We start from the raw sequence: 13,795 nt of genomic DNA on the forward strand, positions 1-13,795 counted from the left end.
AAAACAGGGGGTCAAATGTTTAAAGCAATTGTCCCTTACAGTTCTATTCTCTAATCCCACCTGTATTCCAGAAGTAACCTCTCTCACCACTTTGGTGTATAGCCTTTCAGTTTTCTGTGCATTTACATACCCTTTACTATGTCACAATGCAGGGTTTCTAAAATACAGGACCATATAGGAGCTGCTCTGTCATTGTGTTCACTCGGCAGTCAGTGGATGAAGATCTTTTCATGTTCAGTCATCCATATAACAGACATTTGTTGAGCAACTACTGTGTGCTAGACCGAGTTCTAATCCCTGGGCCATAGCAGTAAACAGACCAGACAGAAAAATTCCTCCCTCTTGGAGCTTACATTCTTAAGTGGAGAGAGACGATAGAAACTAAGTAAAATTATTAAAACAGGTTAGGGTGATAGGGAGGCTGGTGGGGCAGATTATAGTTATAAGCTGAGTGCTCAGAGAAGACTGGACTTAGGAGAGAGTGACATAAAGAAAAAATGAGAAAGAGATGAGGAAGCATACCATGTAAATATATTGGGGAAGAACGTGGAACAGCAGGGAGGTTTGTGCAGCTGGAGCAGAGTAGGTGATGGGGGTTGGATAGTGAAATAACCGGGAGCCAGATCTTCTAGAATCTTGCAGGCCACTGAAAGAAAATAGGCATTTGCTCTGAGATGGGAGCCAGCCCCTGGAAGGGCATTTTGTTGTTTCTGTTTTTGAGATATAATTGATACATAAGATTTTATTAGTTTCAGGTATATAATGTTCTGATATACGTACGTTTTGTGTAATGATCACCACAATAAGTCTAGTTAACATCCATCCGCACACATAATTAGAAATATTTTTCTTGTGATAAGAACTTTTAAGATCTCTCTTAGGAACTTTTTTTTTTTTTTTAAAGTAGGCTCTGTGCCCAACATGGGGCTTGAACTCGTGACCCTGAGATCAAGAATCACATGCTCTACCGACTGAGCCAGCCAGATACCCCATGGAACTTTCAAATCTAGAATACAGTATTAACTGTGGTCACCATGCTGTGTATTACATCCCCAAGACTCGTGTACTTTATAACTGAAAGTTTATACCTTTCGACCCATTTCAGCCACCCCCACCCCTGGCAGCGACCAGTCTGTCCTCTGTATTTGGGAGCTTGATGTGGTTTGGTTGGGTTGCTCTTTTAGGTTCTACATATAAGTGAGATCATACAGTGTTTATCTTTCTCTGACTTATTTCACTTAGCATAATGCCTTCAAGATCCATCCATGTTGCAAATGGCACGATTCCTTTCTTTTTAGGACTGAATAATATTCGGTTGTATATGTATACCTCATTGTTTATCCATATTCATCCACTGATGGACACTTGGGTTGCTTGCAGGTCTTGGCTGTTGTAAATAATGCTGCAGCAAACATGGGAATGCAGATATCTTTTAGATGAGTGTTTTTGTTTCCTGTAGATAAATACCCAGAAGTGGGATTGCTGGATCATATGGTAGTTCTATTTTGAATTTTTTTCAAAAATCTCCATATTGTTTTCCACAATGGCTGCACCAATTTGCATTCTCATCCACAGTGCATGAGGGTTCCCTTTTCTCCATATCCTCATCAACATTTGTTATCTCTTGGGTTTTTTTTTTTTTTTATCTTGGCCATTCTAACAAGTGTGAGGTCATGTTTCAATGTGATTTTGAATTGCATTTTCCTGATGATGAGTGATGTTGAGCATCTTTTCCTGTGTCTGTTGGCCATCTTTACTGTTGGCCATATTTATGCCTTCTTTGGAAAAATGTTTATTCAACTCCTCTGCCCATTTTTTATTTTTTATTTTTTTTAAAGATTTTATTTATTTGACAGAGAGATAGCAAGAGAGGGAACACAAGCAGGGGGAGTGGGGGAGGGAGAAGCAGGCTTCCCGCGGAGCAGGGAGCCCGATGTGGGGCTCGATCCCAGGACCCTGGGATCATGACCTGAGCTGAAGGCAGACGCTTAACGACTGAGCCACCCAGGCGCCCCTCTCTGCCCATTTTTTAAATCAGACCCTTTTTTTTTTGCTAATGAGTTGTATGAGTTCTTTATATATTTTGGTTATTAACTCCTTATCAGATATATGATTTGCATAGAGAATTTTGAGTAATGGAATGACATGGTCTGACTTAGTGTTTAGCAGGATCACTCTGACTGCTGTGTGGAGAACAGATTGTAGAGGGGTGAGGGTGGGAGCAGGAAATGATGGTTACTTGGACCAGGGTAGTAATGGTGGGGGTCATGAGGAGCAGGCTATTTTTGGATATCACTGAAAATAAAGAATTTTTTGATGGAATAGAAAATGTTAGAGAAATGAGGTGTGACTCCAAAGTGTTTGGCATGAAAAACAGGAGGAGTGGACTGAGCATTATTAAATAAGGTGGAGAAGAACAGCTTTGATAGGACAGTCAACAGTTGAGTAAAGTGTTTGGCATGAAAAACAGGAGGAGTGGACTGAGCATTATTAAATAAGGTGGAGAAGAACAGCTTTGATAGGACAGTCAACAGTTGAGTTTTGGACACATCGAGTTTGAGGTATTAGACATGCAAGTGAGATGCTAGGAAGGCAGTTGTATATGTAAACCTGGAGTTTAGGGGAGAGCTCTGGGCTGGAGATAGGAATTTGGGAGTCATCAGAATATGGATGGTTTGGAAAAGCAGGACCCTAGATGATACCACCAAGGGATCTAGTGCAGTTACTGATAAAGAGGCAAGGTCTAGGGGTTGTGCTAAGGACACTCCAGTGTTAAAAGACTGGGGAGATGAAGAGAAGCCAGAAAATTAGACTAAAGTAGAAGGAAAATCAGGAGTGTGTGGTGTCCTGCAAGCCAAATGAAAGTGATCCAAGGAGGAAGGAGGAGTACTCAACTGTCAGGTGCCACCGGGAGGTCAGATAGGACAAGGGCTGAGAAGTGGTCAGTGCATTCAGCAGTGATGCAGACCTCCTGAATCAGAATATCCAGGATAAGGCACACTGATGCCTGGATCCCATCTCCAGACCATGATTTAATTGGTCTCAAGTGCAACCTCAAGGCAAAGGTTGCCGAGGTGATTCTAATATGGAAGCCAAGGTTGCAACCCCCATTGCCTTAATTCATATCTCTCTCTTAATGTGTGAAATGGCTTTATTGTCAGAAACATGTTGCCAGACTGATTAAACATGGGAGTTTTTATCTATAGACTTGTTCATGTAAACTTTGGGATCTGAAAATGATAAACAGATCTGAAAACTCATGATTAACCACTAAAGGGATAAGCTATTTAGCACCTGTCCTAAAGTGGCTTTTAAGCCAAAAATTGCTTTGCTTTTCATTTTTTGCAAATGTTTGTTTTTTGGGTTGGTTTTTATATATCCTAAGAAGACCTTTTGGTTTGAGTAACAAGGGTAAGTTTCAAGTTAATGAAAAAAATTCAAGGGAAATGTTGCTGTAAATGGTCCAAAGGAAACCAAGCAAACGAACCCGAACCCGGATCAGTAATGAAGCATTTTAAAAGTGTTAAGTACATTCTTTTCAGAATCCTGAATATTTCACATCTCAAAAGTTGGCTCATAACAGATGGAGAAATTTTGTACCTCATTAAAGTTTTAATCTTTTGCATTTTCCTGCCACAGACCGTAGAAATTATTTAAATGCTCCAGTAAATTTGAATTGGGTTGGTGTCTGTTGGCTCTTAAAAATGAGAAGGTATCATGGGTGGGCTCTTCATTAAGAGATCTGGTTTACAGGCTGGTAGAATTGGATTCTGTGGACAAAGAGAGTAGAGATCAAATATGTGAGAACAAGACTAAGGTAGAAAATAGAAAAAGTTAGAGTTGTAATACAGGCTTAATTATTGCAGGCTTCCAGAAAATGCCAAGTGTCTAGATTAGCACTTCTCAACCCGGTTTGGGTTCCACAGAGAATTAAACCCTAATGCCCTAAGGCATCCATTGTATCAATTGAATGAACTCTCTTACTCATCCAGAATGGGGTTACCTAAGTCCCATACTTGGGAGAAGGGAGAAAATAGTCACTCAGATAATCAAATAATTTTCTCTAGGGCTTAATGCGCTAGCAGATCCCCAGTTGAGAAAAGCTGTTTGAGGTACTAATCTGTGTCTCGAATGATGCAGTAGTTTTATGAGGTACAGGTCCTTTGGAAAGAAAGCATAAAAGAGCCTGCTGTAAAATTGCCAAGAAATTAAAAAGAATAATCTCTTTATTCATTTATTAGAATAGTTACTGGTAAAACATGCACAAGAACACCTTGTACAAATCCCAGCAATGATTTTTTTTGAACAATCTAATGTGTATCCTTCCAGACTTTGTCTCTGCACACAAACTGTATGTGAATAGTGTTGAGTGCAAAGAATAGGGTTGTGCTGTTCATTTTGTTCGGCAATTTTTTCCATGAGCTTTATGGAAATTCTTCTACATAATTACATACAGACTTGCCTCTTTCTAAGGGGGGTTGCGTGATACTCCATAGTTTGGTTGTTATGAAATATATTTTACCATTCATATGTTAATGGGCATTTAGGTTATCTGCAGGTTTTCATTGTTAGGGGCAAAACCATAATAAACATCTTTGTTCAAAACTTCTTGAAGATAGATAGGAGTTTTTCTCAATGACAGATTCTAGAAGTAGAATTGTTGAGTCAGGATGGACTTTTTCAAACACAGCCGAAAGTGGGAAATAATGCAGTGAACCCCCATGTAACCCTTCTCCACTTCAATAATTACCCCTGCACGTCATTTTTGTTTCCTGCTCACCCCACCCACTCCCTCGTACCCTAACACCAGATGCATTATGCAGCCAAGACGTGCCATTTTATCCACAGAGATTTCAGTGTTGTCTGAGGGACACTTCTACAAAACAGAGTCACGATTGTGTTACACCTCAAGATGAGCAATAATTCCTCAGTATGAGTGTTGACATTTTCCAGTTACCTCTCTGTCTTTAGTTTTATGTTTACAGTGGGTTTGTTTGAGTCGTGATCCAGACAAGGTCTGTACATGGCATTTGGTTGATAAGACGCTTAAGTCTTTTTTGGTAGAGAGGTTTCCCTTTCATCATTTTAATACAGTTGATACGTTTCAATCCTTTATAGTTATTGTTCTTCCTGACGCTCACATTGTCCCCTCTTTGGCCCAAAACTGATTCTTGTTGGTTCCTGAGTCTTTTTCATATGAGCTTAGTAGCTTCTTTGTGTCTTTGTATTAAGATGTTCCAGGATCATGTTAGACCTATCTGGAGTCAGCCATTCCTCTGCGGAGTCCTGGTTCCGTGTAGTGAGACATGGTATTTATAGACCCTGATCAGGGCTTGGGGGTTCTCGTTGCTGCTGAGTTGGTCATTGTTTTGGTCCTTTTCAGTAGACAGAGCTAGGGAAACCACTTGGTGAATTCATAGTGATGTTCCAATTCATACTTAGGACCGTAGGATTTTTACTGAATTTCTTGGATTTTATTTATCTTTTATGCATATCTCTGGTTCCTAATGATACTAAAACCTCATTATTTTGTTGTATTCTGCACTACAAGTATGTAATATTTTCAAAATACCGGTACCATTATCATCACTAACAATATGATTATTGGAAACTATTTAAGATTTCTTGGCATTTATATTTCCTCCTTAGGTTATATCCTCTTAAGAAAATATGGTCAAATTGCTGTGTTTTAAAAATCATGTGAATTAGTGTCTCTTTGGTGGGTAAGCCATCAGCCACATGCAGAGGTTCATTTGTTTTGCTGCAGCCACAAACTCAGATAGTATTTATTGGCAAATGGTGTTTTTAGGGAACACTTAAATTTTTTTTTATTTAGTTTTCTTTTATAATTGTGTAAAAAACTTCTGTAGTTTCAGTCAAATTACAAAAAGTGAATTTCTTTTCCTGTCCCATTCATCCTGTTTTCTCCCTCCACCTGTTGGTGGGCACTTTCGTTACCTTTGGGTTTATCCTTTCATTTTGAAAAAATAAAAGCAAGTACATATCTGTATTCACATCACCCCCCTTTGCTTAAATAAAAAGGTAGCTTTCTGTGCACAGTATTCAATACATAGCCTTCTTGTCTTCGTAATATATTCTAGAGATCGCTCCGTAGCGGTACTGTATAGAAATTACTTCTTTCTACAGGTGTTTAATTTTTTATATTATAAAATGAACATCATTAGCCACAGTTGATTTCCTCAGTCTCCACCACTGCTGGGCATTTGCTTCCATACCTTCACAGGAAGACATAATATTTCACAGTCACAAACTCAGGTTTTTTTGTGGCAAATATTATTTTAACAACGGTCTAAGGAATCCACTACCTGTGTGGAAAATGAAAATTTTTACCATATAATCTAGTAAGAGAGAAGACTGATTTATGAATATAGAAATAATTTTCTAAATTTTCTTCTCTGGTGGTTATAACATGAGACCGGAAAACAGGGATTGCTAGGGTCTTGGCCCATTTGAGGACTGCAAGGCATCACAGATCAAGAAATAAATTTCTCTTGGCTTTCTGAATTTGCAGGCCCTGCTGCTTTTCCAGAAGAATCTTTTGTCAAACTGTGTGATCACCATGATTCAGGCTTAGCTTCTGAAATCCTTGCTGTTCGTCTCGCTACAGGAGGCTGCCGTGTTATTTTTTCTCTTTGCAGACACATCGGTCTGCAGTTGCTTTCATCCACAGTCTAGGTCTCATTGAGAGAAGGGACCAAGTAGGGACTGTTGACAGTGTGAGGTTTTGTGGTGTGGGTCTGAAGCAGTTGTTACATTTGAACATGAAAAAATGAGTTAGATTTTGTTTCCTGCTAAAGCACAGCATCCTTTTACCAGCCCTTCACAGAACAAGCACATATATACTCCCGCGTCTTAATTCAGACATGTGTGATCTTACCACACAAATATTTCAGGAGAAACAATGCAGGCGACCGCGAGAAGGCTCTGCAGGTCATGCTCCAGGTTCTGCAGAGCTGTGACCACCCGGCCCCCGACATGTTCTGCCTGTGTGGGAGGATCTACAAGGACATCTTCTTGGATTCTGACTACAAAGATGACACCAGCCGAGACAACGCCATTGAGTGGTAAACCCTCCATCCTAGTCAGTAGCATGAGCATCTCTGCAAAGAACAGAATTGCAGAGGCTAAGGATCCAGGTCTTGTCCCTGTCAGTGTATTTGCCTGCCTGCCTGTCTACTGGCAGTGGGGGGGGGGAAAGGCATAAATGTGGTGTGGGAATTTCCAGATGCCTTTTTCTGAAAGGAAACCTTTAGAAACAGGTTTTTGTAGTGGTGACTTTCTTCCCACAAGTTCACTCATTTATAGGGGCAGGAAGGAGGATCAGCATGCTCCTTCCCTGCTACTCCTTCCAGAATTTTGTTCTCCCACCATCAGGGCATTATCTTCTGAGTGAGCTGTTCATTCCTTCCTTCCTTCATTCATTTAACAAATGTTGATTGAAGGTTTACTGTATGCTGGTGCCACAACCCGGAGGGGGAAGCTTGCTGGGCATGTTCAGGATGGTGAGGCATAAGTGAGGGGAGAGAGGCAGGAAAGGGGAGAGGAGAAGACCCTTGGACTCTGAGCGAGATGATAGAACATTGGAGTGCTCTGAGCAGAGCAGTGACAAGATCCAATGTGTCTTTCACCAGTGTGCTCTCACTGTTACGCAAAGAATACATTTCCGGGGGCTGTATCAGCTATCATTTGCTGCATAACAAACAAGTCCAAAACTTAGTGGCTTAAGAGAGTGATTTATAGTTTTTCATGATTCTGTGGATTGGCCAGGCCACTCCTCGGCTGGTTCCACTCCTAAAGTGCTGGGCTCACTCCTAAAACTGAGGTCAGCTGAAGGCTCAGCCGGACTGGAAGGTCCAAGATGACCTCATACAGGTTTGGCAGCTGGTGCTGGATGTTGGTGGTGCACTTCCGTTCTCTGCCTGTGGTTGTAATCCTGGCCAACCAGCTTTCTTACATGGTGGGCAGCATTCTTAGTAAAGGTGGAAGCTGCAAAAGCCTCTGAGGCTTCAGCTCCAGAGCTCCCAGGAGGTCAGTTCGGCCACATGCTCTTGGTCACATCACAAGCAAATCGCATGGTTAGCCCAAATTCAAGGGGGTGGAGAGCTGGACTCCAGCCACGGGTGGGAGAAATGACAAAGTCACATGTGTAGTGGGATGAGGAGGATGTGTGGCTATTAAAGAACCTAGCACAGGGGCAAGGGCAGAAGTAGGGAACAGCTAGGAGACGACTGCAGTAATTCAGGGAAGAGCTGGTGGTAGCTTGAGCCAGTGTGGTGGTGATGAAAATGAGGAGGTGTCAGAAGCTAGACATGTCAGTTGAAGGCGGAGCCAACAGCTTACCTCATCCATCTCTGTCGCAGGAGCTCTTGACACGACTGCTCCGCCCTCAGTTCTAACTGCCTCCCCTTTCCCTCTCCTCCTCTAGCTCTGTCCCGCTCTGTCCCGCTCCCTCCAGCTCTCTCCTCGCCCCTCTTCTCGCCATCCACTTTTTTCCCTGGTGATCCCCGTCACTCTCACACCTTGCAGCCATTAGCCTATCTCCAACCCAAACTGCGTCCTGAGCTTTGGCCCCACATCACCCCCTCTTTGTTTCACCTGAAGGTGGTGCTGCTCCTTAAGACGCAGTGTATCCAAGGCTAACGTCCTCTTCTCTCCACATGGGATGGCTTCCAGTGCCTTGCTTTCTTACTACCATTCCCCGGCCTCCTACACTTACACTTTTTGTGAATGTTTGATAACTCACTCACTTCCCAGCATGGTCAGGTCCCAATTCCAGCCCTTCTCCGCATCTTCCCTCACTCTCATCTCCACCACCCTGGGTTGGTGCCTTTTTTTTTTTTTTTTTTTTTTTTTTTTTTTTACTTTCTTGCCAGGAATGTTCTCACAATATCCCAAGTAGACTCTCTTTTTAGTGTCTCTAAAGTCAATCCTTCATAGATTGAACCACCATTCCTTATTCCTCCTAAAGCTCAAAGACCCCTTGTGGCTCTCCATTCCCCATTAAACAAAAATTCAGACTCTTAGATCACCATTCTGGGTGCTCAGCAGACTTTCTCCAACCCACCCTGAGCCCCAGTTCCCACTACCTGATCTATGTCCAACTGAACTGAAGTTTCCTGGGAGTTCCGCAGGCTCCCATCTCTGCTCCTGCCTTTTTCTGTGTTGGGTGTTTCCTTTCTGAATCACTGCAGCTGTATGCCTGTCCATCTTCATGCCATATCTCAGGCTTCTGGGGGGGCCCCCACATATCTTCTGTGAGTCCCTCTAGACTTATGTTTGTGTGGTTTCAGGATACTTACCACACTCAGGTTTGTATTTTCCCTAATTTCACTAGTTGTGTGTGGGGGTCTTAGTACCTCCCACCATAGTATAGTTTTGTGGAGGGCAGGGACCCCATCTTATTCTTAGTAAATCCCCAGTGGTACCTGATGCGCTGTTGTGCTAGGAGTCACTCAGGGTGTTGAAGGGAAGTTAATGTTGGGTAGGGCCAAAATAGGAAGCTGTGTTCCCACCACAGTGGCCAAGAATTCAGCCCCCAGGTCAGGAGATGACTACCTGTGCCTCCTTCAAGAAAGTTCTAGGAGCCTTTCTCCATCCACGTCAGAAGGTGATGGGTCCAGGGGGCAAATGAAGCCTAGTCTTCTGGGATGTTAGCTCTGGTGAGACCTTGGGATCATCTAACCCAGGCTCTCCAGTACTGAGGTAGAACCTGTGGCTCAGGGAGGCAGGGGGCTGGGAAGAGGCAAACCTGGGACTGCAGTCCTGACTCCACATTCAAGGCTTGTCGGCCCCTAAGCTGGGCCTATTGGATTTATGGATGAGAGGCAGAGAGAAGTCTGCCCTCTTCCCAGATAACTTTTGATGGTAAAAGAAGGTGTGGAAAAAAATCAAATACCATATCCTATGGTATTGAAAATCCCCAAAACATCCTGGGGTGGGGTTCAATTTTATTGGAATTCTGTTGGCTGGGATTGAAACAACTTTCTTAGCATTCTCTGGTCCATCTGAGCATACTCAGTGTTATGCCCCAAAGTTCATAAAACTGAAATTTAACTGACTTAAATAATAGGTTCTCCCTTCCACAATGAATATTTTCTTGGTTTTTAATTCTCTTGCTGTTGCACGAGTGATCAAATTCCTCCTAGTTTACAAGTCTTTGCTCTGAGCTGTGCCACTTAAAGACATTTCATTGTCATTACTTCATTGATCAAATTCTTTTTTTTCCTGGTTATGATATTCCTACTTGCTTATGGAAGGGAAAGCAGCTTTCTATGTATAGAAAAAAAATAGTAAGAGAACTAAAATAGCACTCTTTAAACTTATGGAATAAAAATGGTATTCTCTGTTTTGGATAGAGTTCTTTACCCCAGGGGAATAGATCCCTGCTCCTTCTCCCACTTGATGCCACAACTCTCCGAGCAATCTGGGGGTCAGGGTTCTGTCAGCACTGCTTCCTACAGGGAAAACTGACTCCATTTTGTGATAAAAGCAAACAAACAGCCTGCAGAGTAATAGCCTACAATTGATGGAATTGCTCTGTAATAAAAAATGCTCCACGTACAAATGGAGTCTCACTTTTAAAATGAGATTTGGACATCCAATTGTGGTCTCCTTTTGTGGGTAGGGTTATAAAAGGTTTTACATTTCTTTTGTGCACTTTAATGTCCTCATTTCATACAGTGATCGTGGTTTTTCATAAAAATATAAACCTGATGAAGAAAAATTTAACTCCTTAGTGTTATGATGATAACATTTTTAAGAAGCTGTTTGAGTGCTGGATGTAGCTGTTTGTAAAGGGGGAGGGGGCCTGGAAAACCATAGTGGTGAAAGAGCTCAGGAGAAGGTCGGCTTGTGCTATTATTTATCATTTTTTCCTTCTACCATAATAATAAGAATCTGGCGGGTCTGTCATTATAGGTACCGCAAAGGATTTGAGCTCCAGTCATCTCTTTATTCAGGAATCAACCTGGCAGTTTTGTTGATAGTTGCTGGACAACAATTTGAAACTTCCATGGAACTAAGGAAGATAGGTAAAGCTATTTATGATCATGGATCACTGTCATCTGTATTTGGTCACCCAAATTCAGCATTAAAAATTATCTCCAAATAACTAGCATTTTATTTCAAAAGGAACAGTTATTCTCTGATCACACTCCTGAGACAGTAACCAATATAAAGTGCGTGCTTTTTTCTCTCTCTAAAGGCTTGCGTAATAGGAGAGAAGCTAGAAAGATTTTGCATAACTTCATCTAAAATTCAAATTCTTCAGGTGTCCGGCTAAACAGTTTGTTGGGAAGAAAAGGGAGCTTGGAGAAAATGAACAATTACTGGGATGTGGGTCAGTTCTTCAACGTCAGCATGTTGGCCAACGATGTCGGGAAGGCCGTCCAGGCAGCTGAGAGGTTGTTCAAACTGAAACCTCCAGTCTGGTGAGTCGTGCGCGCGCGCGCGCGCGCGCGCGCGTGCGTGCGTGTGTGTGTGTGTGTGTGTGTGTCCGTGTGTGACCTTGTTCTGAAGGGAGAAGAGCTATAATTGCAAAAGAGATATCAGTTGCTGTGTTTTTCCTTCTGACTCCTTCATTAACGCAAAGTTAAAGCAGCAAGAACAGCTCTGCAGGCTCACTTGGTTTTATGGGACAGGAGGGAAGGACAGACAGACGAGCACATACATGTACAGAATATGCCCCTATGTGCTCGATCTCCAAGATGAGACTTGTGATCTTATTAATTTCTTCAGGTCCTCTCGGTCCTCAAGAACAAAACATTCTTTGGTACTAGTACGTATTTGTCAGAAAGCAGGTAGTAAAGCTGAACACCAAGAAAGTGGCGTGCATCACAAATGGAAACGAACTAAAATAAAAGACCAAGATATGGTCAAGAAAGTGGTGCCACAGCACTGGCCCCAGGTTAGCCCATTATGGAGCCATTAAAATGTGCCAGAAAGAACACTGGGCTACATGGATGTGTGTTCATGGTCTGTCCCAGAATAAGAAGAGCCAATGGCAGGGTATAGTGTTCTCTGTTAGTGGTTCCCAAAGGTTGGCATGTATCCGAATCAGCTATATTGATTAAAACACAGATTGCTGGGCCCCACCCCTATGATATCTGGTTCCAAAGGTCTAGGGTGGGGCCTGGGAAATTGCATCTACAGATGACAAGCTGACGCTGCTGGTCTGGGAAACCATGCTTTGAGAACCACTCTTCTCTGTGGACTCCTTTTGATGAAAAATCTGTTCGGTATGTGACTCTGGGCAAGGTCTCTGAGGGGTGGGCAACAGCTGACTTGCCAGTAGGCATGAAGCTCCGTGAGAGTTGTCAGTCTGTCATTGCTTCCTGTAGTCTCAGAATAGATGCTCATTTGATACCTGTGTAAGTAATCAACGAATTTTTTCCAGAATATTGACAGTGCTTATCTCGGGGAGGTAGCCTTAGAAGTTTTTAATCTTTTTTTCCCCTCATCTCTCTTTTTCTTTTTTGTCTAAAATGCATTTGGGTTACGTGCATAACTTAATACTTTTTACTTTCAGTGACCCATGTTCATCTGCCCCCTGTTCTTTCCCAGCTCAGTGGGCCAATCTGGACTCCCAGGGGTCAGAGCCTCTTCAGTTGTTTTTAGTTGGACCCCATTTCTTCCCAGTCTGAAGGACCTAAATTTGATCCCCAAACCATATCAACCTCTTGAGATCTTTCTGAAGCTTCGTGAGCAAGGAGGCAGGCAGAGCCTCCAGCCCTCATGGAGCGGCTGCTTTTTCCAGAATTCTACTTTTAGGGTGCCCTGCTGTATCCGAGCCAGACAGAGCTGACTCCATGGAGGTGACAGCTGAGCCTTGAATACATTCTCATTACATCAGCACCTACACTGATTTACACTGTTGGGACCTAATATTGTAGGTCCAAGACCACCCCGAGGTTCCTATTTGACTAGAAGAACTCACAGAACTCTGAAAAGCTGTTGTATTCATGGTTAAGGTTTATTATAAGACACATATACAGCTTGAAATCAGCAAAGACAAAAGGCACAAAGGGCAGAGTACAGGAGAGACAAGGTACCAGCTTCCAGCTGTCCTCACCCAGTGGAGTGACAGAGACAGTGTTGAGTTTTCCCCGCAACAATGTATGGCATCATCCACAAAGTATTGACAACCGGGGAAGCTCACCAACTCTTGGTGTCCAGGGTTTTCTGGGGAGGTCGGTTGTACAGGTATGGAGCAACTGCATAGTTGACCTTAGAGTCCCCAGCCTCTCTGGAGATGACACTGATCTAGCATGGCCCAAGGCCCCCACCATGCACCCTGTTGTTAGCATGAACTACCTGGCATGGCCCAAGGCCCCGGTAAACAAAAGCATTCTTACCAGGTTGGATATCCCAAGGCCTTAAAGGTGATGTTCCAAAAGCTAGTCAAGGGCCAGACCTTTCTCTGGAATGTTAAGAGTTGGGACAACCCAAGCCTAATGAGTGACTCCTTCAGTGCACAGTACCCAAGCAAGTCAGTCAGTCTAGCTGACCTGCCTTCCCAGGACAGCTCCAGACTTTATCCTCAAAGGACAAAATAATACTCTGATGCTTTCAGCTCAACCATCCCCATTCACTACCAGAGAGAATGTGACCACCACTGCCTGACAGCTGTGTTTCAAACACTTCAGTTTGCTTGAAGACGGTAAAGATGTGATGAGATTGAAGACCTCATAACTTGAAATTCTACCTGGTCAGATCTAATTAAAAAAATACATAATGAGTTTCACATTGAGGATTGGTAGGGGTCAAGGAGGAGAGG

At 42.8% G+C, this 13,795-nt stretch overlaps 1 protein-coding gene across 4 annotated transcripts in view; it reads left to right on the top strand.

The window, feature by feature from the left end:
- MAP3K15 (mitogen-activated protein kinase kinase kinase 15) overlaps positions 1–13,795 on the top strand; it is a 118,439-nt gene that overhangs the window by 56,272 nt on the left and 48,372 nt on the right. For 3 of the 4 annotated variants that reach the window (XR_012381051.1, XM_073902014.1, XM_025857355.2), the window contains exons 7-9: positions 6,915–7,085; positions 10,939–11,051; positions 11,291–11,450. Coding sequence is in view for 3 of the 4 variants with exons in the window: in XM_073902014.1 (XP_073758115.1) it covers positions 6,915–7,085; positions 10,939–11,051; positions 11,291–11,450 (444 nt within the window). In the remaining variant the exon portion in view is untranslated. The remainder of the gene's footprint in view (positions 1–6,914; positions 7,086–10,938; positions 11,052–11,290; positions 11,451–13,795) is intronic. The other variant, XM_073902015.1, reaches the window with a different exon arrangement.

Source organism: Callorhinus ursinus, unplaced genomic scaffold (genome assembly GCF_003265705.2).
Source record: "Callorhinus ursinus isolate GAN/ISIS: 27379988/994484 unplaced genomic scaffold, GSC_fseal_2.0 scaffold16, whole genome shotgun sequence".
NCBI lineage: Eukaryota > Metazoa > Chordata > Mammalia > Carnivora > Otariidae > Callorhinus > Callorhinus ursinus.